Source organism: Primulina eburnea, chromosome 9, assembly GCF_022965805.1.
Source record: "Primulina eburnea isolate SZY01 chromosome 9, ASM2296580v1, whole genome shotgun sequence".
Taxonomy (NCBI): domain Eukaryota; kingdom Viridiplantae; phylum Streptophyta; class Magnoliopsida; order Lamiales; family Gesneriaceae; genus Primulina; species Primulina eburnea.
Window position 1 is genome coordinate 17,082,961 of NC_133109.1, and position 26,896 is coordinate 17,109,856.

A 26,896-nucleotide genomic window follows, 5' to 3' on the forward strand; every position below is an offset into this window, starting at 1 on the left:
AGGATATTCAAACAAGAATTCAGAAACTGGAACAACAACCAAGTTCCAGTAGAAGAATTTCAGGAGGTTGGTTACCACCATCTTTTGGTACTGAACCTTTGTTACATCAACAGGGGAAGGCCAGAATGGTGTCAAAATCTTTAACTGAAGAATAAAAGATGATCAATCTAATTAAGTCTGTCTCAGAAAAGAAATTAATCTGATGACAACTTTAGAAAGGATTGGTTTGGAGGATCTACAAGAGCTTGCGGAATCCTTTGCAAATCTCAAAGTAGTAGATCTAAAGATGAACACATCAGTGGGTGAAACACCACCTGCTATAACCTGGTCATCTTCTCAAGAACCACCCAGGGAAAGTGTGGGATCTCGGAATGTAAACATGAGAGAATCTCAATCTGATTTCCATACTAGTGGAGGATCACACCCAGCAGGGACAAGGGCAAGGAGAAATCAAATTCCTTTGTACCAAACACCATATGGGAAAACTGTTTTGGATCCTATACATCCTTACAGGGTTATGCATAATCTTGATGTATTAGACTTCAAAAATAGAGAAGATCTCATAGATGATTGGACATCTGCTATGAGAATTGCAGCAGGAACACTTGATCTCAACAAAGAAGGATTCATTAAACTTTTGGAAATGAGTCTTATGGGATCAGTGAAAATTTCTTGGGACATGACTTCATTAGACATGAAAGAGTCAGTCCTAACTGGTGAATCTCTTAGTGAGATCGCTGGAAAAATGGCTACCCTATTTAAAGCACGTTTTATAGGGGTAGATTATTTCAATAGTCAAGATACAGAGAAGAAGAAGAAATACACTCAAGAACTGTATAGTCTTGAACTACATGACATATGTTTGGTGGATGAATACATTATTTTATTCACTAAATATTGATGGAGTTCAGGAGTCGAAGAAGATATAGCTATGCAGCTTTTCTTCGCAAAAATGCCAAGCCCTTGGAGAGAAATGCTCATAAGGGAATACGTACCTGGTAATCCAGATACGTTGGAAAGAAGAGCCTCTTTCCTTAAAGGAAAATTGGCAGAATGGTGCCAAATGGCAGCATTACAAAAGAATTACAAACGCCTAAGGGGTATCAACAAAAGAACTCCTTTGTGCTGTAAGGAAAATGATCTTCCAACTATTATTGGAAGTAAACCACATAAGCATAAAAGGAAAAGTTTTAGAACTCATCCTTATGCACGAAGTGTAAGGAGTTCTTGGAAACCAAGAACTGTATGGTCTAGACAGAAAGCCAGATCTTATAAATCTGGACAAAGAAGCGGACCATCAAGGAGTAGGATATCATCCCAAGCATCGAGTACATCTCGAAGCACAGGAAGAACACTTACCAAGAAAACTTTCAGAAGAGCTCATACTCGGGCCATTGAAAGTTTCAAAGATTGCAATTGCTGGACATGTGGAGCAAGAGGTCATATCTCGACCAACTGTCCAGAAAATGAAAAAAGAGGTATTAAACGCTTTTATACTACCCCGGATATTGAAGAAGCAGTTTACTACCAAGATCTTATTCAAGTATACCGATTTGAGGACATCGCCTCAGATGAAAGTATATATGAAGAAGAAGAAGTCTTAAGTCAGGAAGAATCGGATGGAACAGAATCGGAATCTGACTGAAGACTAGGTGTTTCGACACGAAACACATGAAGATCTGTCTGGATTTTTCAGCCAGACAACAATATCTCATAACATGGTTCAAAGAATCATGAGAGAAAATCCGAGTCTACAGAGATATCAAGGTTTCTCTGCAGGACAGGTAGAAAAGTTCTTAGGAAGTCTTGGCCTAAGAAACAGAAAGCATCATCTAATCTATAAATATTCTAGAAGGGAAATGGCAATCCCGATGGAACTTACAGGAAATAGAATGGAGATGCAGTTAATTCCTTCCGAAGAAATTAAGGAGGAATTACAAAAACTCAAGATAGAAGTAGCAAGGACTATGTCCTGGATTCATATCAGAGCAATCCAAATTATGATAAAGGCTACTTTCAAAGAAGGGATAGATTCACCAATTGATATCGCTATATGCGATAAAAGAATGGGGAATCTACAAGATTCAGTACTGGTAACAATCTCAGGAAACCTTTATGCAGGAAAAATTGTAGGAGTAATCTGTGAAGCCCTGAAAATCCTTACTTTGAAAATTTGCGGAAAATTAAAAATTTTCTTTTTAAAAGAACTTAAACAGCCTCATTCATAAAATCACTGGTGAATCAAGTTCAATGTTTCCACTTATTGCAACGGAAGAAAAATAAAGTTGCCAACAATAACAATTTAAAATTTTTCCAATGACTGATAAAATTGTTAGCGGAAAAATAACAACTGCTGCGCTGAGGTCCTCGGGTGCCACTACTGCCGACCCAAGCTGGCTCACTGGTCCCCGTCCTCGGCCCTGGCCTCATCAGTACCTACAACAATCAAGTCTAGTGAGCCTAAGGACTCAGCATGCATATATCGCAGGTAACGAGTAAAATCTAAAGTAAAATATGCATGGGATAAAATATCATGTCATGAGGTATACTGAAAATAATCTGTACTCATGCTGAAAATAATCTGTACTGAACAATTATAATACGTGCATACTGGACTGATAATCACAGTAAAAATGTTTGCTCCTTGGAGCCCTGTACTGAAATAACTGGTAAAATTTTCTGTTGAGAATATGTTTTACGCCTGTGGCCACTGCACTAAGCTGAACTGATCGGTAACTGACTACCGAGGAGTCTGAAACTGAACTGAGCTGGCCGGTCACTGGCGACCGGGTGGTACCAAACTGAACTGAGCGGTCACTGGCGACCGTATAAAATAATACTCCCACATAGTGAATGAACCACAAGCCATATCGCATAAATCTCAAAAATAATCATTTTCTATTTTCATGCACGTAATATAATTAACTGGCATAATGAAAAATCCTGTAATTTTTCCGACTGGATTGGATTGGATCGTCCCCCAGGCTCGCTGCAACCTAACGGTGCCATGAAAATATGCAATAGCTTAAACTTGACCAACTATGCAATTTAGTTCAAAAGATGTGACTATGACGCCTAATGACTTCGTATTTAATCATGACTCCGAACCAACCCAAACCAACACTGAAACGACGTATAGTCATGATTAACATACGCTGAAAATAATGAAATAATGCTCCTAAAATTATGAGGGTCGAAATCTAGGTGTAATGGAAGCCAAAACAAGAAACGCTCTTTCGAGAGTCAATTTGGCACATCGCACCGTAAATTCTCGTACGACTTCAAAAATGATCCGAATGACGAACGGCCAAAAACATGACCTTTCTAACTTGATTAGGCACTGTCCAGTCCAAGGCCATGGGCTAAAAGCCAACCGAGAACTCGAACGAGCCTTCTAAACGACACAACAACTTGCTGTAAATTTCCAGCAGCTGCGCACCAGTGCGTCTTGTGTTGGTTTCGAGTCTATCGGCCATTGGGGCGTGAACCACCGACCAGAGACCCTTACCAATATCCCAAGGAATGATTTGAACCATGGCTAAGGGCACAAGACCAGCCACCATTCGCACCACACTAAAAACGAGACTACACACCTAGCCGAGAAGGAAATCCTGCGCGTGTAGGGAGTTTGGCTTTGCTTGTTGTCTCGTGTCGTTCCAGTGGCCATTTCATTGACCACTGGCACGATCTAAACATCTAGGGCAAGGTGTAAACCGTGGCTAAGGGCCCTAGGCCAACCAAGATTCACACCAAACCACACAATTCGAAATACATGTTGCTGTCAAAAGAAGGGAAACCGAGAGGGGAGGGCTGTTCTTGCTTCGTTGGTTGTCTAGCGTCGTTCCAGTGGCCATTTGATTGACCATGACACGATCTAGACATCTAGGGCATGGTATGAACCGTGGCTAAGTGCCCTAGGCCAACCAAGATCCATACCAAGCAACAAAAGAAACGAACCACAAGCTGTCCAACTGAAGTAGCCGAAGGGGTATAGGGGTTGTTCTTGCCTTTTATTTAAAAACCGATGCACCATGGACCAAGCCAACAAAAGGGCAACTTAGTCACGTCTTAGACTTGCTAGGCAAGGGATCCAACCATGGCTAAGAGCCCTTAGGGCAGCCAGGATCAGATCCAACCCCTTGACATAAAAACTGAAATTTTCGAACCCAAAATCCTGCACCTATGGGGAACTTGCTGTCATTTCGGTTTCCCGCAAGTGTGGGGGCTGAATGAATGGACCAACATGGTCCTAATGCATCCTATTACATGTCTAGGAACAGCCTTGGGAGCCTGGAGTCGAACCAATACCTGAAATCCACAATACGAAGCAAACCATGAAGTTGCACAAGAAAACCGAAAAATCTGCATGTGATGATTTCTGAAAATTTCTTGAAACATTTCGGTTTTAGCATGAAAGTAATGATCATGAAATGTAAAAATAATGATAATATGACTTGATTGAGGTTTAGAAAAAGTATATACATGCCTTGGATTCGTTTCGAAAGAAAACGAAAAGAACGAAACGATACGGCGCGGAGGAGGTGGAGCGCTTGCTTTTCTTGCTACCTTTCCTTCTCTCGATTTTTTTCTTGCCTTCTTTCCTAGCTAAGACTCACGAAATTTACACTCTAAACTCTCTGAATTTCAGCCATGGGGGAGGAGAATGATGGTTGGAAAGGTGAGGGCAAGATCCACAAATAAAGGATTCCAATTCAAGACCAAGTCCCACCCTCATTAAATTTGAATTGTTGACAAGTATTCTTGGGGGGTTTTGCATGTGGCCGATGGATTGCATGATAGATGTAGGTTGATTAATGTCTAACATTACTTAATTAAGGGTGCTTAATAAATGAAAAGATTATCAAGTTAAGAGATGGCAAGGAAATGGTCAAAGGTGAGTTGGCAAATATAATTGTCTAGACAAGGGGGTGGCCGAAATTTGCTTCTAAAAATGAATGGGGAGTGTTGTTTATTTACTAAATTAATAACTCTTAAAAGCCTCACTAATCCTTTAACTAATTTAGTGAGCTAACCCCTTAATTATGCAACTTAAATGGGCTTATTTCTTAATCACCTCAAGCAACTTAAATAATTCCTTAAACTTCTTTTTAACTTAAATGAACTTACTTGCTAGCTAAATAAACTCCTGGAAATATTTCTCGAATCTTAAATCCTATCTCAAAACTCCAACTCCGGTCCGGCCTCACTGAAATAACTGAAATGTTAAAAATCAACTACTGAACTGAAAAATTAACTTCAAAGAAATGCATTTAAAATAATCATGCAATGAAGTCAATTAAATTTAAAAATCTAGAATTATGCATTGCTTATACGTAGACTGATTTACGGGTTCTACAATCCTTCCCACCTTAAAAGAAATTTCGTCCTCGAAATTAGAACTCACCGAATAACTCGGGGTAACGCTCTCTTATCTCCGGCTCAGACTCCCATGTAGCTTCCTCCTCAGAATGGTTGAGCCATTTGACTTTGACTCGCTTAACTAGCTTGTTCCGAAGCTTCTTCTCATGTCTGTCTAGGATCTGCACTGGTCTCTCCTCATAAGATAGGTTCGGAGTAAGCTGCAACGGCTCAAAGTTCAAGACATGCAAAGGATTTGCCATATACTTCCTCAGCATAGAGACGTTGAAGACATTGTGTACTCCGGCCAAATTCGGCGGAAGAGCAACACGATAAGCTAGCGTCCCAACTCTGTCAAGGATCTCAAATGGTCCAATGAATCTCGGACTGAGCTTTCCTTTCTTCCCAAATCTCATGACACCCTTCATAGGTGCCACTTTCACAAAGACATGGTCGCCGACAGCAAACTCTAAATCTCTCCTTCTCTGATCTGCATAGCTCTTCTGTCGACTCTGAGTAGTCCTCATCCTATCACGGATCTTGACTACTACATCGGCAGCCTGCTGAATAATCTCTGGACCCAATTCTGCTCTCTCTCCTACTTCACCCCAATGAACAGGAGATCTACACTTACGGCCATACAATGCTTCATACGGAGCCATACCAATAGACGACTGGAAACTGTTGTTATAGGTGAACTCTACCAATGGCAATTTCGACTCCCAACTCCCTGAGAAGTCAATCACACAAGCACGAAGAAGATCCTCTAAGATCTGAATAACTCGCTCTGACTGCCCATCTGTCTGCGGATGAAAGCCTGTGCTAAACAGCAACTTCGTACCCAAAGTCGAATGCAAACTCTTCCAAAATGAGGAAGTGAATCTGGGATCTCTGTCGGATACGATAGAAACTGGAATGCCAATGAGTCGGACTATCTCTCGGATATAAAGCTCTGCATACTGAATCATGGTGAATGTCGTCTTAATAGGCAAGAAGTGCGCTGATTTGGTAAGACGATCTACAATCACCCAAATGGCATTTGATCCTCTGACTGACTTCGGCAAACCGGTCACGAAGTCCATGGTGACGTTCTCCCATTTCCACTCAGGAATAGGAAGAGGCTTGAGCAAACCTGCTGGTCTCTGATGCTCGGCCTTCACTAACTGACAGGTCAGACACTCGGACACAAACCGTCTGATGTCCTTCTTCATACCCGGCCACCAATACAATAGCTGCAGATCTTTGTACATCTTCGTACTCCCAGGGTGAATGGAGTACGACGACATATGGGCCTCTGATAGAATATCTGCTCGGATAGTATCACTGTTAGGAACCCACATCCTGTCTCGGTATCTCACAATACCGTCGCTGACTGAATACAAGACACTGCCCTTGGCTTCATCTCTCTTCTTCCACTGTGCCAACTGCTCATCTGCTGCTTGACCACTGCGAATACGGTCCAAAAGGGAAGACTGAATGGTCAAGGTAGATAAACGAGGAACTCTATCTCGAGGGTAAGTCTCCAGATCAAACCTCTGCATCTCAAGCTGAAGAGGTCTTTGAATCATCAAATGAGCCATCACTGCGACTTTTCTGCTCAAAGCATCCGCAACTACATTAGCTTTACCTGGGTGGTAGCTAATGTCACAATCATAGTCTTTCACAAGCTCCAACCAACATCTCTGACGCATGTTCAGCTCCTTCTGTGTAAAGAAATACTTGAGGCTCTTGTGGTCGGTAAAGATCTGGCACTTCCCTCCATACAGATAGTGCCTCCAAATCTTCAAGGCAAAAACTACGGCTGCTAACTCCAGATCATGGGTAGGGTAGTTCTTCTCATGGACCTTCAGCTGCCGAGAAGCATACGCTATCACTCTCCCATGCTGCATCAATACTGCGCCAAGACCGAGCTTCGAAGCATCGGTATAAAGGACAAACTCACCAGATCCTGACGGTACGGCCAAAACGGGTGCAGAGATAAGAGCTTGCTTCAAAGTATCAAAGCTCTTCTGACACTCCTCGCTCCATACAAATTTCACATTCTTCTTGGTCAATGATGTGAGTGGAACGGCAATAGAGGAGAATCCCTTAATGAATTTCCGGTAATATCCTGCTAGGCCGAGAAAACTACGGATTTCAGATGCATTCTGAGGCACAACCCAATCTCTGACTGCTGTAACCTTTGCTGGGTCTACCTCAATACCACTGCTAGAAACAATGTGGCCTAAGAACGCCACCTTCTCTAACCAGAATTCGCACTTACTGAACTTTGCGAATAACTTGTGTTTCTGCAAGGTCTGCAACACTGTGGTCAAATGTCTGCTGTGATCCTCTTGACTCTTGGAGTAGACGAGAATGTCGTCTATGAACACTATCACAAACTGGTCAAGATACGGCTGAAATACGCGATTCATGAGATCCATGAAGATCGCTGGCGCATTCGTCAGACCGAACGGCATCACAAGGAACTCATAGTGACCGTAACGAGTCCTGAAAGCAGTCTTGGAAACATCAGCATCCTTCACCCTCAACTGGTGATAACCGGAACGCAGATCAATCTTGGAGAAAATCGAAGCTCCCTGCAACTGGTCAAACAAATCCTCGATCCTCGGAAGTGGGTATTTGTTCTTCAATGTAACCCTGTTCAATTCCCGATAGTCAATGCAAAGTCTCATAGAGCCATCCTTCTTCTTAACAAACAAGACTGGCGCGCCCCAAGGTGAAAAGCTCGGGCGAATGAATTCCTTGTCGAGAAGTTCCTGAATCTGCTTCTTAAGCTCTGCCATCTCTGTCGGTGCTAATCGGTACGGCGCTTTGGATATCGGAGTCGTACCTGGCATAAGCTCAATGGAAAACTCCACCTCTCTCTCGGGCGGCATACCAGAGACGTCTTCGGGAAAAAACGTCTAAGAAATCTCTGACAATCGGAACATCTGAGGCTAACTGGCTGGGTTCCTCGGGGACAGATAAAAAGGTCTCTAGAAATGCCCGACACCCTCTATGCATGAGCTTCCTGGCCTGAACATAAGGAATAATGCGCGGTAAAGAAAAGTACCTGTCTGGCTCAAATAAGAACTGCTCCATTCCAGGCGGTCGAACAAGAACAGATCTCCGCTGGAAATCTATCAACACTCTGTTCCTCAATAGCCAGTCCATCCCTAGGATGATGTCAAATTCTGGCATTGGTAGCACGATCAGATCCGCATAAACAATATTACCGTGCAGCTCAAGATCTATATCTCGGATAACATTGGTAGCTGCCATCTCCTCGCCTGACGGCAACACTACTGAAAAGGCTGTGTCTAGCCCAATGGTCTTGATCTTGAGAAAGTTTGCAAAGACCTCCGAAATAAACGAGTGAGTGGCCCCTGAATCTATCAAGGCCTTGGTAGCGGAACCAGATATAAAAATTCTCCCTGAAAGATCGGAACTCTAAGTTGAATCCAATAGCTACAAGAGTTAAACTTATAGGCATGCAAAGGTCAAAGTTCTTCTAACTTAAATCCCCAAACTAATATTGAGTAGAGCATGCAATCCTATCGCAGTTCTAAGTTCAAATCTAAATCCCGATTCCCAAAATACGGAAATTCAAATAATAACTTTAAGCTTAAAAGTACCTGTCAACAACATAGTCTCCGGGTTTGTTTCCGTGGCATGGAGAGCAAAAACTCTTCCTTGGGTAGGCAGATTCCTCTGAGGGCACTGCAGCAACATGTGGTCTGGACTGCCACATTTAAAACACTTTCCTGAGCCAGCCATACATGCTCCAGGATGGCGACGTGAGCACCTGGGACAGACTGGGTGCTCCTGAGTCCTCGGGGCTGGGCGTCTCCTGCTGCTGCTGCTGGCCTGGGTTCCTAGGCGGTCCATGAAAAGGCCTCTTATTCTGCTGCTGATGCTGATGAGGAGGAGGGCGGTGCGTTGCCTGGACTGGGCGCTTGCCCTGGCGATCCCTCTCAATATCCCGCAGGTCCTGCTCTGCGGCTAGAGCTTTGGAGACGGCAATCTCATAGTTAGCAGGGTCAGACACCCTAACATCCCGGCGCAAGATCGGCCTTAAACCCACCAGGAAATGCATCAACTTAGCTTTGGCATCATTCGCGATCAGGGGCACAAAGTGACAGCCCCTCTCGAACTTACGGATAAACTCCGTAACCGTCATATCCCCCTGTCTCAGACTCATGAACTCGGTGGTCAGCCTGGTACGAACCTCCTCAGCAAAATACTTGGAGTAGAAAACCTCCGTAAATCGTGCCCAAGAAAGTGTAGCCAAAGTCAGGGCTACCGACGCTCCTTCCCACCATAAGCGGGCGTCTCCAGTGAACAGATAGGTAGCACACCGGACTCGGTCTGCGTCACCTAGCTCCATAAACTCGAAAATGACCTCGAGAGATTTGATCCATCCCTCGGCAACCATGGGGTCGGACGTCCCAGAGAATTCCTTCGGACGCATCTTCATGAATCGCTCATAAACAGCCTCGGGCCCTGCCGGCCTGGCTGCGGCAGCGACAACGGCATTGTTCCCCGCAAACTGTGCGAAGAACTGCGTCATCCCAGCTAGCATCTGGGCATTCAGATCAGGCGGAGGGGGTGGAGGTACGTCTTCCTCCCGCCTACGATCCTCACCGTACTCATGACAGCGCTCCTCGCCACCTCTCGGGCGCCCAACCTGGCGTCTAGGGGGCATACTGTTCCAAACATAACTCATACGTAACTAACATGCATAATTCCATAATTTATTCAAATTTAAATACTGAGCGATAAAAATCTGGACGTAATATATAATTCATGAAGACATGCTGTTAAATAATCCATGCTTTATATAAAATTCTGTAATGTAAAACTTACAGACCGAAGACGTGGCTTCGTGAGTTTCTCGTAGTCAGTAGTAGTGTAACCCTTTACAAGAACATAGGCTTTGATACCAACTGTGAAGCCCTGAAAATCCTTACTTTGAAAATTTGTGGAAAATTAAAAATTTTCTTTTTAAAAGAACTTAAACGGCCTCATTCATAAAATCACTGGTGAATCAAGTTCAATGTTTCCAATTATTGCAACGGAAGAAAAATAAAGTTGCCAACAATAACAATTTAAAATTTGTCCAATGACTGATAAAATTGTTAGCGGAAAAATAACAACTGCTGCGCTGAGGTCCTCGGGTGCCACTACTGCCGGCCCAAGCTGGCTCACTGGTCCCCGTCCTCGGCCCTGGCCTCATCAGTACCTACAACAATCAAGTCTAGTGAGCCTAAAGACTCAGCATGCATATATCGCAGGTAACGAGTAAAATCTGAAGTAAAATATGCATGGGATAAAATATCATGTCATGAGGTATACTGAAAATAATCTGTACTCATGCTGAAAATAATCTGTACTGAACAATTATAATACGTGCATAACTGGACTGATAATCACAGTAAAAATTGTTTGCTCCTTGGAGCCCTGTACTGAAATAACTGGTAAAATTTTCTGTTGAGAATATGTTTTACGCCTGTGGCCACTGCACTAAGCTGAACTGATCGGTAACTGACTACCGGGGAGTCTGAAACTGAACTGAGCTGGCCGGTCACTGGCGACCGGGTGGTACCAAACTGAATTGAGCGGTCACTGGCGACCGTATAAAATAATACTCCCACATAGTGAATGAACCACAAGCCATATCGCATAAATATCAAAAATAATCATTTTCTATTTTTCATGCACGTAATATAATTAACTGGCATAATGAAAAATCCTGTAATTTTTCTGACTGGATTGGATTCGTTCGTCCCCCAGGCTCGCTGCAACCTAACGGTGCCATGAAAATATGCAATAGCTTAAACTTGACCAACTATGCAATTTAGTTCAAAAGATGTGACTATGATGCCTAATGACTTCGTATTTAATCATGACTCCGAACCAACCCAAACCAACACTGAACCGACGTATAGTCATGATTAAAATACGCTGAAAATAATGAAATAATGCTCCTAAAATTATGAGGGTCGAAATCTAGGTGGAATGGAGGCCAAAACAAGAAACGCTCTTTCGAGAGTCAATTTGGCACATCGCACCGTAAATTCTCGTACGACTTCAAAAATGATCCGAATGACGAACGGCCAAAAACATGACCTTCCTAACTTGATTAGGCACTGTCCAGTCCAAGGCCATGGGCTAAAAGCCAACCGAGAACTCGAACGAGCCTTCTAACGACACAGCAACTTGCTGTAAATTTCCAGCAGCTGCGCACCCGTGCGTCTTGTGTTGGTTTCGAGTCTATCGGCCATTGGGGCGTGAACCACCGACCAGAGACCCTTACCAACATCCCAAGGAATGATTTGAACCATGGCTAAGGGTACAAGACCAGCCACCATTCGCACCACACTAAAAACGAGACTACACACCTAGCCGAGAAGGAAATCCTGCGCGTGTAGGGAGTTTGGCTTCGCTTGTTGTCTCGTGTCGTTCCAGTGGCCATTTCATTGACCATGGCACGATCTAAACATCTAGGGGCAAGGTGTAAACCGTGGCTAAGGGCCCTAGGCCAACCAAGATTCACACCAAACCACACAATTCGAAATACATGTTGCTGTCAAAAGAAGGGAAACCGAGAGGGGAGGGCTGTTCTTGCTTCGTTGGTTGTCTAGCGTTGTTCCAGTGGCCATTTGATTGACCATGGCACGATCTAGACATCTTGGGCATGGTATGAACCGTGGCTAAGGGCCCTAGGCCAACCAAGATCCATACCAAGCAACAAAAGAAACGAACCACAAGCTGTCCAACTGAAGTAGCCGAAGGGGTATAGGGGCTGTTCTTGCCTTTTATTTAAAAACCGATGCACCATGGACCAAGCCACCAAAAGGGCGACTTAGTCACATCTTAGAAATGCTAGGGAAGGGATCCAACCATGGCTAAGAGCCCTTAGGGCAGCCAGGATCAGATCCAACCCCTTGACATAAAAACTGAAATTTTCGAACCCAAAATCCTGCACCTATGGGGAACTTGCTGTCATTTCGGTTTCCCAGCAAGTGTGGGGGCTGAATGAATGGACCAACATGGTCCTAATGCATCCTATTACATGTCTAGGAACAGCCTTGGGAGCCTGGAGTCGAACCAATACCTGAAATCCACAATACGAAGCAAACCATGAAGTTGCACAAGAAAACCGAAAAATCTGCATGTGATGATTTCTGAAAATTTCTTGAAACATTTCGGTTTTAGCATGAAAGTAATGATCATGAAATGTAAAAATAATGATAATATGACTTGATTGAGGTTTAGAAAAAGTATATACATGCCTTGGATTCGTTTCGAAAGAAAACGAAAAGAACGAAACGATACGGCGCGGTGGAGGTGGAGCGCTTGCTTTTCTTGCTACCTTTCCTTCTCTCGATTTTTTTCTTGCCTTCTTTCCTAGCTAAGACTCACGAAATTTACACTCTAAACTCTCTGAATTTCAGCCATGGGGGAGGAGAATGATGGTTGGAAAGGTGAGGGGCAAGATCCACAAATAAAGGATTCCAATTCAAGACCAAGTCCCACCCTCATTAAATTTGAATTGTTGACAAGTCTTCTTGGGGGGTTTTGCATGTGGCCGATGGATTGCATGATAGATGTAGGTTGATTAATGTCTAACATTACTTAATTAAGGGTGCCTTAATAAATGAAAAGATTATCAAGTTAAGAGATGGCAAGGAAATGGTCAAAGGTGAGTTGGCAAATATAATTGTCTAGACAAGGGGGTGGCCGAAATTTGCTTCTAAAAATGAATGGGGAGTGTTGTTTATTTACTAAATTAATAACTCTTAAAAGCCTCACTAATCCTTTAATTAATTTAGTGAGCTAACCCCTTAATTATGCAACTGAAATGGGCTTATTTCTTAATCACCTCAAGCAACTTAAATAATTCCTTAAACTTCTTTTTAACTTAAATGAACTTACTTGCTAGCTAAATGAACTCCTGGAAATATTTCTCGAATCTTAAATCCTATCTCAAAACTCCAACTCCGGTCCGGCCTCACTGAAATAACTGAAATGTTAAAAATCAACTACTGAACTGAAAAATTAACTTCAAAGAAATGCATTTAAAATAATCATGCAATGAAGTCAATTAAATTTAAAAATCTAGAATTATGCATGGCTTATACGTAGACTGATTTACGGGTTCTACACTTCTATCCAAGGATAGCCTACAACCTGGCAGATCGAGATTTCAGCCGAGCCTTGACATTGCATCAAAACTTCAAGGAAAAAAGGTTGATGAAAGAAGGTAATAGGCCATATTCTATTACCGATCAAATTTCATATGCTCTATCTAATACACATCATTCTGAATTGTTTATTAGAAATGAGTTTATAGAAATCCCTGAGAAATTCGGAAAAGTTGCTCTGGCAATTTATCCAGAAAGAATCGAGTTTCCTTTAATACAGGAAACAGATATCCAGATCCAAGAAAAACCGATTCTACAAAGGAATCAAATTCTTAGATTGGAATCAAGAAGACTATCTTTTCAAGGAGATAGAATTACAAGCTATAGATGGGATAAAACGCCTATCATAGAAACCCAACAGGAATTGAAAAGTTTTTCTACAATAGGAAAGCTTAGATGCCCAGAAGGGTGGAAGGAGGTAGAAATAGTATTTGACATTACAAAACAAAGGAATCAATTTCCTTGTAATTCAATATACTATTTGGAACAGCCTATGATAGGAACTTACCAAGGACTGATTAATATTGGAGAATTGGAAGTCCATATTCAAGGAATTCCAGGGAAAGAATCAGATCGACTGATTCTTGGATTAGAGTTTCTCGAGGAACAAAAACCTTGGAAACGTCTAGAGCATGGAATGGAGTTTATGGCAGAGGATAAAATGTGGAAAATCCAATGACCACAAGTCCATTCTCTATATACATTCCGATAGGAATGTTATATGAACAATATAAGGCAGAATATTTTGCTGCTTATATTGATTCAAGGGCTGGAATCTGCACAACAAAAAGAGGAATTTTTCCAAATAATTTGGAAGAAGAGTTACCAAAGATTGCTGGCAGAGATTTTTCCAGAAGAATCTTAATCTTATGTAAAGGGATTAAGATAACTGAAATCATGATTGGCGGTGCGGGACAAACACCTTGGTATAAGGTAAAGACACCACCAATTTATTTTCATGATACAGGAGCTGATATATTGTTAGGAAATAATTTCCTACAAATGTTCAAGTCCTATACCCAAGAAAATGAGACTAGAAGATTAATGTTCACAACACCCTGTGATCAGAAAATCATAGTCCAGAGAATACGAGAGGCATTTTACAGAAAATTGCCGATCCATTTTCGCAGCAAGCGTGGTGATTCAGGAAAACTTCTGAACCCAAAAATGAAGGATTCAAGACGGTTTGGAGAAACAATGCTCCAGTTGAGAGCAGATAAAGAACTCCAACCAGATGATATAGAATGTCTTAAGATAACTCTACATACAAATGAAGTAGAGTTTGAGGCTAAGGTATCATTGGAAGATGTCAAGAAAAGGATCAAAGAAAACTACAATGAAGATCCCTTGGCATGGTGGGACAGAAATCAACTCAGGGCTTGCCTTAAGATCAAGGAAGGCAAAGAATATGAATTTGTCCGTTGCAAACCCATCCCAATGAACATCATTGATCAAAGGGATATGCAGACTATAATCAAGGAACATTTGGATCTTGGTTTGATCAAAGCAGGTATGTCACCATATAGCAGTCCAGGTTTTCTGGTAAGAAATAATGGTGAAATTAAACGAGGAAAACCCAGATTAGTTATTAATTATCAAGAAATTAATAAGATTCTGGAGTTTGATGGGTATTTTATACCAAGCAGAGAACATCTAATTAGTTGCATACGCAATGCCAAGATATTCTCTAAATTTGATTGTAAGTCCGGATTTTATCAGATTCGGATGGAGGAAGGAAGCAAGAAATTCACAGCTTTCTCCACACCTCAAGGACATTATATTTGGGAAGTGCTACCAATGGGATTGGCTAATTCACCCCAGATATTTCAAAGGAAAATGGATAATCTTTTCAAAGATTATTTAAGTTTATGTTTGTTTATATTGATGATGTTTTAATAGCATCTAAAGATATGAATGAACATGTCAAGCATTTGGAGATTTTCTCTAATGTTTGCAAGAAAGAAGGATTGGTTTTATCTGAAAAGAAAGCAGTCATTGCTACAAGAAAGATTGAATTCCTCGGAATTGAAATCGATGAGTCGGGAATAATTCTGCAAGAACACATAGTGGAGAAAGTGCAGAATTTTCCAGAAAATCTCAAGGACAAAAAGCAACTTCAAAGTTTTTTAGGAGTTGTTAATTTTGCTGGGATGTTTATCAAAAACCTAGCAAAACATAGGAAGATGTTCAGAAAATTGTTGAAAAAAGATGCTAGATTTATATGGACAGACGAACACACAAAAGGACTGATCCATTTAAAGAAGGTTTGCAAAAATCTTCCGAAAATGGCTATTTTTCAAGATGAAGATGATGTGGTATTATATACTGATGCCAGTGATCATTGGTGGGCAGCAGTTCTTACTAAGCTCACCCCAGAAGGAGAACAATCATGCAGATATTGTAGTGGGTTATTCTCAGATGCAGAAGCCATAAGATGGCATATCAACGAAAAGGAATTTATGCAGTAAAAAGGGCTTTTGAGAAATGACCATTATTTCTACTTGCAAAGAAATTCACTTTGAAAGTTGATAACACTCAAGTAAAAGCTTTTTTAAGGAATAGAATTGAGTCTAAACCTGAGAATGGCTAGATTATTACGATGGCAAGCACTATGTCAAAGTTATATTTTTGATATTGTGATAATTAAATCTCATGAAAATATTCTTGCAGATTTTTTAACAAGAGATGGACAGCATTGACATAGATGCTATTATCAAGATGCAGAGGCATTTGAGGGAACAACTTGAAATGCTTCAAACCGAGTTCAACAAGTTAGCTGTAAATGCAGAAGTTGCGGGAAGGCTACAGCAAGCTGATAAGAGAATTGTCTCTGATCGAATTACAGGTTGTTTACAGGCATATACTCAGTTATGGTCTGTAATGCAAAGGCCTATCCTCCAAGGCATTGAGAAGCCATTGGTTTCCCAAATGGAGAGTTTTCGAGTACAAGACTCTATACCTGTAGCGGGGGATTCAAATACCCCTTGCACATGTGTTAAGTCGGGATCATCACCAGATGAGTCGGCTAAAACAAAAATTGAGACTCCTGATCCTTATCTTGAGTCTTCAAGTCAACCCTTCACCTCGGGGATTGAAGAGGGAGAGATCAACCTTAGGCCTCGTATTGACAAAGGCAAAGCTAAGGTTGGTACTAATGAAGGTGTCATTTCTCCATTTCAGGTTTAACAACAAAATTGGGAGAAATTGAAAACAAGAATTGGCATTAACCCATCTACCAACAGGGTTGATGTTTCAGGAAAATATCCAAGGGTATGGATGAAACAAAATTCATATCCAAAGGAGGTCAAAACACGGTATGAATTCGGGGCTCTTGCCTCAGTTTATACTACATCACCCAGCTTTCCAGAAATATCAGGTCTACCAAAATTGATCCAGGAAGCTGTTCACGAGACTTGGGCGAATAATGATTATTTGTCCAGAGGAGATGTTCTGGAGCTATACTTCTTTAGTGCAGCACCAGAACCAGCAGGAAAAGGCTCCCATGAAGCCTTTCATTTTATTAAGCTAAGGAGGCCGGATACAAATGTTCAAAAATTTATCAAGGATCCTCCAACAGAAGAAACACCTCTGGTTGCTTCAATTTCTGAAGATGATATGTCTACCAGAAGAGCTTGGGGTCTATGGGTCTGTCTCACTGAGATGGACAAAGTCAAGTTTCCGTTCAAATTTTATAATCATTCAGTGAACGGATCATTCTTGTTAAATACCATGACAGGGAAAACCACAAGTTTTGCAGAAGATTTATTCGAGAAAAAGAGAAATCTTTTGTGGAATAGCAAGTTGCCGGCCAGTAAAGAGACTCGCCGAAAATTCTGTAACATGGCCCATAGGAAGATGGTCAGAAAACATCTGCCTTGAATACCAAAACCAGAAGGAACCTGAATTCGGTAAAGGATTTAAGCCGAGATCTGATCGGAAACACTTTACCGACACAAGCACAAGTGGGGATGGACCACAATCACGTTTTCCTCGAGGACAGCGAAAGCCAAAGATTCCTCGACAAAGTTAAAAGGAACATGTGAGCATCCCACTAAGAAAAAAGGACCACATGTGAAAAATCATGTGAGTGGAATTCAAGGACCACCAATAATCGATAGAAAAGGACAAAGGACATTGGATTCTTTATCTTTAAAGATAAGGGAAATCTAATAAAAGGACGAGAAACTGGACCCAAATAAATCTATCAATAAATGGGAATCAGTAACTCACACCAGACTTAAACCAAAACTGGAAAATGTATTTTTCATATCTCAGAGTTTCCAGAAAAAGGATTAAGTCAACAAAAAGGAGCTGAAAAATTTCAAAGAATTTCAAAAGAAGCTCGAAGAAACAGGAAAAGAAATACAAGCTGATCTGATCCAGGTGCATATAAACTATTTATGCCGAAAGATAAAATTGCAAGAAATGAATGTTTCTAGATTAATAATCTAGAAGAAGACAAATCAAGAAAGATGGTGGGACCATCTTAAAAGGACCACTCAACCACTACATGGTCCATATGCAAGCTGTAAAGGCTTATCAAGATTTGAAGTCTGAGTTTCAAATCCGAAGGAGCCTTCTATAAATAAAGAAGCAGAAGGAAGATGAAGGCATCGATCAACCTCTTCATTTTTCTTCAAAACATTTGTAATATTTTCTCTTTCAAGTTTATATGTGTAGTAAGTTCAGCTACGAGTAGTAGCTAAACAAGTTTCTCCTCCTCTACAGGAGGTTACTATGTAATAATCAATGTTCTGTGTTTGAAGAAAGAGATCTTTGCTCTTAGCCCCTCTCATGTATTATTTTCAAAATTTTATCTTTTACTATACACTCTAAGGTAGGAAATGAATTAGCGTTGTGCCAAGTATTGCTGAAGGAATCTGCTTAGGAACCATCGGTTGCGATCGTGTGGTTCGACTGTGAGGAGCAGTTCGTAAAATCCAGTGGATATAACCCGGTGGTACTCCGGTCAAAGAGGTAAAAGAATTAATTTATTTTCGGAAGCATGATGGGCCATTATTTATAAAAGAAAAAATCAATTATTTAAAATGAAGATATAAGGGCAAATTTGGAAATTTGAGAGATATGGGGAGTTTAAACAAAGTTTTAGTGGGATAGGGAGTAAAGAGAAGGTTGAGAATGAAAATAGGGATTTTTTGACAAATTCCCCAATTATTAACTTACTATGCCATGATCTATATTTATTTGTAACCTGGAATCAGATTGAGATAATAAATCAGATTGAGATAATAAAAGATTTATTTAAATTTTTGGGATTTAATGTAATATAAGAGTCTTTGGTTAGAACATAAAGTAAAAGATGAAACATGAAATAGTTAACACAAGGTTCGAGTTCATCCGGGAAAAATAAATTCATGTTGTAGCCTTTCAGCCTGCTTAGCCGAGAGATGGCGTTTAAGGCGTTTATGGGTGATTTTTATGAATTTATAATTCTTTGGGATCTCGGTAAATTCTCTGTTGTTTAATTTATTTGGTATATCTTTTGTGAATCCTTTGTGTTTTGTAAAACTATCAAATAAGAACCTTATATTCATTATTATTTTGGAGTTTAAATTTCTCCTTTTCTTAGATCAGTTTGAGTTGAAGATGGTATATAGGCTGGAAACTAATAACTTCCATGTGTGCGAAAGCCACTGAGAAAAAGTTTGGTAAAACAATGCCACGTATCAGATTCCTCTTTTGATTCCAGGCCTCAGATGGTATCATATATGAATTAGTTATAAATATGAAATGTAATCAAACAAAATTTATATAATTAATATTTAATTAACACACATAAATGATAAAAATAAAACGCAAAACGTAAAATAGAAATCTTATTGGGGATCGATACAGAGTTTAGAGTTTAGAAGGGGAGGAGGGTTTAATAAACTCGTTCCTTTCTTTGATGTTTTTGCAAAGGTGCTAGAATCATGTTAGAGATTATAGCTTATTTTATTCGAATATATATCCAACAAATCAAAATAACTTGTGCGGAAACGATCTGATGGTTTGAGTGAAAACAATAAAACATTAAGCAGTAGACAATAGTTGTTTCTGGAAGTTCGAAGATGAAATCTTATACGTCTCCCCTTCTTCTGTTTCCCGAAGATATCACTAAAATACTTTGGTTTTTACAGTACAACTCTTGTACACCCACTTCAGTAAGACTTACACTTCGCCTACTGAAACTCTTAGTTTCACAACACAAAATAATGAACAATCAAGATTATAGAAAAGACTATTTTACAGATTACAAAATATTATCAATAAGATATAGTAAAGTTAATAGCTTGTGAAGAGATAACAAAACAACATCACAAGATGATCTCAGAAGATCAGATATCTGCTATAAAGAGTGTGTTGTTTTTCTGTATATTTGAGCTTGAAGATAAAGAGTAGTTCTTGATTGCTCAAAACAACGTTGAATATAGAATGTGTTCCTTTATAATGATAATCGTTGTTTTCTATATTGGATTGATCATTTAATATATAGAAACCTTGAATCCAACGTCTATTAAGAAAATGGCTTCTTTGACTTCTGAGTAAATCAGTTATATCACCGAAAAGGGTCCTGCAAAAAGTTTTAGAAAAATCAGTCTTAGTTTTATACCAAAACTAGTAAGGCGCTTTAAATGTCTTCGTACAACATCAAATGGTGCCATTAATACTAGTAATATGTAAAGTAACGACAACATTGAAGTTTTGTAACGATCAAACGAAAGACGTTAAGTTCTGCTTTTGCTTTTACAAGTCGTTTAGTACTCGACAAATATTGCGTCTGTTTTATTGATACGAGTGCTTCTGATAATTATGTATTCTTCTGTTTTTACTATCACGACATACTGGTTTTGACTCTCATCACCACAATTAAATTAAGTCTAACAATTTTCCCTTTTGTGTTGATGACAAAACCTAGATGTTAGTAAAAATAAATATCAACAATTATAATTAAAAGCATATAGAGTTTATAACAAGATAATCGATTATCAATTTAAACAAAAAAGAGTTTAATCGTCAGTGCCAATATCTCTTAACATAGTTTCCTCGTTATGAGGATCTTCATTTCTGAAAGATGACTCTGCGTGGTGTCTACCAACTCCAGTTATGCCTTCTGAAGGTCTGGCATCTCCAGTTCTGCCTTCTGATTCCTTTTCTTGGCATCACTAGCCAGAATTCGAGTGACAATTCATCCACCTGGCTAGTAAGAGTATGATTCCATTATTCAGCATCTCCAGATATGGTGCTTGATTAGAAACTCGTTCATTATGCAACGTTGTTTGAAACTGAAAGAATAGATGTATAACGACCCGAAAATTTGTGTTTGAAAAATTGCGGAAAAATTTAAAAAATTTCTCTTTAAAATAATCAAAATTTGCCTCATTCACAAAATCAACTGATAAATCAAGTTTAAATGTTCAAAATAGCAGCGGAAGAAATTATTACTCGCCAAAATAACAAGTTAAAGTATCCAACAACTGATAAAATGTTTGAGCATAAAAATGACAAGTGCCGTAAATGAGGTCCTCGGGTTCCACTACTGCCAACCCAAGCTAGCTCACTGGTCCCCGCCCTCGGCCCAACATCATCAGTACCTACATCAATCAAGTCTAGTGAGCCTAAAGATTCAGCATGCATATATCGTAAATAACGAGTAAATAATATAGTAAAATTTGCATGGGATAAAAATATCATGTCATGAGGCATAATGTGAAAATAACTTGTCATGAGCAATTATAATACGTGCATAACTGAACTGAAAATCATAGTGAAAATGTTTGCTGCTTGGAGCCCTATACTGAAATAGCATGTAATAATTTCTGTTGAGATTATGGTCTACGCAAGTGGCCCCTGCACTGAACTGAACTGACCGGTAACTGGCGACCGGATAATACAATGCTCTCATGACCTGTAACTGGCGACCGGGTAATACAATGCTCCCATGACCGGTAACTGGCGACTGGGTGAAGTAATGAACGTCTGATTAGACTAATGCCACAGTATACTGGGTGGTACATAACTAAACTGACCGGTAACTGGCGACCGGGTGAAATAATTCTCCCATGATAGTGAGATGGCCCCAAGCAATATCTCATAAATCTAAAAATGAATATTTTCTATGCACGTAATATAATTAACCAACATAATTAAATATGAACAATTTCGATCTTCTTGCATTAAAATCATGTACTTGCGATATTTAAAAATATCTGTATGGATTTGATTGAAGAGTGAAAGAAGATATAAACATGCCTTGGCTTGTTTTGACAAAAAACAAAAGAAATAACGACGCGGCGCGGCGGAGACGGAGTGCTCTTCACTTTCTCACTTTTTCTCTCTTAATTCCTTTAAACCAAGCATGCACCATAATTATTATAATAGCGTAAAAAATCGTAATCATGATGCATGAACATTTAAAAATATAATGATTTGAGCTCAGGACGCTGTCACTACCAAAATCTCACCTCGGATGCAAAATGACCATTTTGCCCCTAGAACCCAAAAATTGTCGTTTCAACCCCGGACCTCTAAAATTGACCCGAAGCTTACCAAACTTCTTAAAATGTCCCAAAAAATTTTTAAAAGTAGTTTTTAGACGTAAATCCCAGGCCAAAATTAGAACTTAACCGACTCGTTTTAAACTTGAACCGGAGTCCCGATTTTAAACCGAACCGACTCGAAACTCTACTAAATTCTTCCCAACTTTCTACCATATCTTAAACATATTAAAATGATCCTAAAATTGTCACACCCAGCTCAAAACTCTCGGCACACAAAAAAATCTCCTCCCTACCAAAAACTCTCGGCCCTACTCCCAACCATTCTCTTGTTCACCTCTTTTCTAACACATCCCCACCTCTTAAATAAGTCGTTCCACTCCTATCATCCATCACGTGTCCAGCCTTCAAGGGCCACCTATCAAAACTTATAAACCTTCTAAACCAAGTCTAACTGAGGCACCTCACGACCGGTATGATAACAAAGGTCCTAACCCATCTAAACCCCTACCAGTAGCAAGTGACTACCTAGGACCACGATGCATGGTCGGGTCCATGGCCTGGAAAGGTTCGACACACCACCTGCTACCCTCATGCACTCGAGCATTTCCTCCCTTCCCTTGCGCAAACCCGAACACTTCCCAGCAAGGCTTCGCACAGCCCTTCGCTCAACCTGTTACAACCCTGCACTCAACCACGAAGCACTCCCATAATACCGCGAACAACCCTTGGAAGACCCCAAACTAGCAGCCCTTGCAAACAATATAAGAAAACAGAGCCAAACGACACAACCATGTGATATCTCAATGGAAAACGAAATATTCAACATGTCCTAAGCTAGATCGAGAGATTTCGTGAATGCACACACGTATAGCAGTAATATCGACATGTATGATGCAAAAACAATGGAGCAAGCATGCCTTGGGGATGATAGATGATCACAAACGAGAAGTAGGAGGCTCCCGCAGCAAGAACAAGGGGCCACTGAGGTTATTACTTGAAGCATAGCACTGAACCTGAGAGAGAGCAGCTGGGGGAAAAGGGTGTCGGCTAAATGAATTTAGGTTTAGGTTAAATTGTGCTTTAGTGATAATTATATAGTTAATAATAGGTTAATGGGCCTCAAGTTTCCTTTTAAAGGTTTTAAAAGAGTTTTAAACCCGATAATTATAAAAGGAGCCCTCTTAAATCCAAACTCACTTCCGAAAAATACTTCGTGTCGAAAAGGTTTTGAAAATGATAGCCGAACCATTAAAAAGTCTTCTGATTCAATAAAATTTGAGTACCGTTAAAAATAAAGTCCTGCGGATAAAATACCCAGAAAAATCCCATTATTTGAAAAATCCACTTAAAACACCATATAATAATTTATAAAAATTAATCATGTAATTAAAATAATTTTCCTGAAAATTCTCTGGTCTCCATTCCTCATTCAAGCGTAAAATGCACTTAGAAAACCCTACTGCATGAATTTCTAAAATGTACGGAATAAATTCTACCATATATGAATTATGCATAAAAATAATTAAACACGAATTAATAAAATAAACATGCATTTTATGCTTTAAAAGAATTTAATAAAATACCAAAGAAATTTAATAATTTGCATGCATGTGATTCACGTGGACTTTCCGATTTTCGGGACATTACTATCTCTCCCCTCTTAAATTGAATTTCATCCCCGAAATTCGCTTATCCTTGATAATCACAAAGTTTAAACTTAGTTCTAATATCCCAATGGTCACACTTTCGCGGCGCTACTCTGATAAAATAATAATTTTTAAGATGTCCTTATGTCTTCCTCGGTCCTGATTAACTCTACCTTCTAATCCTCGTTTGCGAATCGTAACTTAAAACAACTTATGGTGACTTAGTTCTATTCTACTATGAACTCGAATTTTACTTATCTCGCAATTCCTCATAATAGAGATGAATGTCCAAACTTATCGCACCTTACTTTTCTTATATTATACCCCTAATATTCATCGAACTATTACATTAGCATTTATGCGGTTCAACTTAAGAAACCTTAGCACCAAAAGTTACTGATCGACTTCTATCCTCGGGAAAACAATTAAATGTTAAACCTTATCTCAAACTCATAATAAGATTAGCCCAAGATCCTTGAATCGTATCTTTATCTTATGGCACCAAACTTACATAACTTAATTATTTACAAGTACATCCCAAATATTAAATCGTCTCAAATATTAAATTTCGAGTAGTGATAATTCATAAAACCCATTTATACAATATCAAACTTCTACCTATATTTTAAAGCCCTTCAAGTCCCAATTACATGCTTAAACCATTTTCTTCTCAATTACAATATAGTTGAGGCCTAAGGCCCTTGGACTTTCCTCATTGAAACGAATGTCGCATTCTTACGTATCTTCAATGCTTAATACATGCTAGCGTATAAAAGTTATTAAGTCATCCCATGGTAGCCTTAGAATAATTTTAATAAATCAACTTCACTTATAACCCGGAGAGTTCTAGAATCCCCATATCAAGTTTTTAAATTTCTTATTCGATAAAAATATTAACATTCGACCATTGGTAACTTATGTTGAACACAACTAATAATTCTCTTTTGTTTTTATTTCACCCAAAATTTTCGTATGAACGCATATCCCCTAAATTTGAAATTCAAACTTACGCAACCCAAATAGTGTTGGATAACATAATTCCAACACACATATTCACTTATTCTCAAGTTTCTTCATGACTTACAAAAATTCCTCAAGACAAGGTGTCTACCTCAATTCTTATATGCGTCTATCAATAACCTAACCATCAATCATACCCAACATTCTAGAAAATCAAATTCCAACAAAGGTATAAGTTTAACTCTTAAGATCATGATTAAAACTTTATGATACACCAAAATTAAGTTCCAAAAATTTTGTTAGCTCAATGTCTACTCTTATAACTTAACTAAATGATCAACTTCACCTTAAATTGTCATCACTTCAAATTTTTAATTTGCCACAACATTATTTCACTAACGCTTAAATTTCCACGCCTAAGATTGATTCATCCTACAATGTCCTGGTTACCATTCATTATAACATTATAACCCAAATATCTAAATATTCTATATCTCCTTCGAGCCTAAATAACCGAAAATTCCTATCATTTGAACTGTTCAATTCTCACTTACTACTAAATAGGTTCTCAAATTTCTTAAAATTGTAAAATTAATTCTTACTTTCCTCGAATATCATCCAACTTTTTCATAAATCTTGAAATTCCACAATTACCTATTAGTCCTCAGTATTCTCAATTTCATTTTATAGATTTCCCGCATCATAAGGTTCAATAACCTTAAGTTTATTAAATCCAAAATTAATTCCCATAACACGTCTTACATTTCTATAAATACTTAAAATTCCAATTCCTCAAAAGTTCACATTTAATCCTTAAAATTTTGAAAATTGCAATCTGACCCTTACAGTTCTCCAAATTTACATTTTGGCCCTACAAATCTTTGAAATTTGCATCATTGTCCCCATAAAATTTTCCATCTTTACCTCATTAAGCTTTTAGATTCTCGAACTCGAAATTTAATCCCAAAATTTGGTAAATTCGAAAAAAGTCCCTTAGAATTTTATTTTTGAACTTAGGTCCTCAAATCATTGGTTATTATAATTAGGTCCTTAAAATTCTCAATTCCTGCAATTAAATCGTTAAATCCAACTATATAGAGCATGCATCCTAAATAAATTCTCATAATTAATCTTACATTTCCATAGATACTTAAAATCCTCAAATTGTACATTTATAATCCTAAAGATTGTCGTAGTCTTCGAATCGCTATTGCTTATATGAAATCCTCAAAATTTACTCGACTAGTAACCAAGAACCATCAATAATTTCTTAGAAATTCTACAAGCCTCAAAAGCATTCATAATTTTCAAGATTAACATATAACCCATAAGGAGGACATCAACACTATTGACCTAAAAATTAATATAGTCAAATCATTTTCAACCTCTCCTAAAGCCCAATATTCGAATTTTTAGACATGTCCAATTCCAAACGTACCCAACATGCATAATTCTATAATTTATTATTTTAATTTAAATAAACACTGAACAATTAAAATCTGAACTTAAATATTTCAATGGAAACATGCTATTTAAAATAATTCATGCTTTAAATAAAAATGCGTAAATGTAACCTTACAGACCGAAGGCGTGACTTCGTGAGCTTCTCGAGGTCAGTAGTAGTACAACCCTATACAGAACCATTGCTCTGATACCAGCTATAACGGCCCGAAAATTCATGTTTGAAAAATTGCAGAAAAAATTAAAAATTTTCTCTTTAAAATAATCAAAATTTGCCTCATTCACAAAATCAACTGATAAATCAAGTTTAAATGTTAAAAATAGCAGCGGAAGAAATTATTACTCGCCAAAATAACAAGTTAAAGTATCCAACAACTGATAAAATGTTTGAGCATAAAAATGACAAGTGCTGTAAATGAGGTCCTCGGGTTCCACTACTGCCAACCCAAGCTAGCTCACTGGTCCCCGCCCTCGGCCCAACATCATCAGTACCTACATCAATCAAGTCTAGTGAGCCTAAAGATTCAGCATGCATATATCGTAAATAACGAGTAAATAATATAGTAAAATTTTCATGGGATAAAAATATCATGTCATGAGGCATAATGTGAAAATAACTTGTCATGAGCTATTATAATACGTGCATAACTGAACTGAAAATCATAGTGAAAATGTTTGCTCCTTGGAGCCCTATACTGAAATAGCATGTAATAATTTCTGTTGAGATTATGGCCTACGCAAGTGGCCCCTGCACTGAACTGAACTGACCGGTAACTGGCGA

At 39.0% G+C, this 26,896-nt stretch overlaps 1 protein-coding gene across 1 annotated transcript in view; it reads right to left on the bottom strand.

The window, feature by feature from the left end:
* LOC140840441 (uncharacterized) overlaps positions 1-9,911 on the bottom strand; it is a 76,857-nt gene extending 66,946 nt beyond the window's left edge. Inside the window, exon 1 of the mRNA XM_073207636.1 lies at positions 8,976-9,911. Coding sequence (XP_073063737.1) covers positions 9,092-9,910 — 819 coding nt within the window. The 5' untranslated portion in view covers position 9,911 and the 3' untranslated portion in view covers positions 8,976-9,091. The remainder of the gene's footprint in view (positions 1-8,975) is intronic.
* Between the last annotated feature and the right edge of the window lie 16,985 nt (positions 9,912-26,896).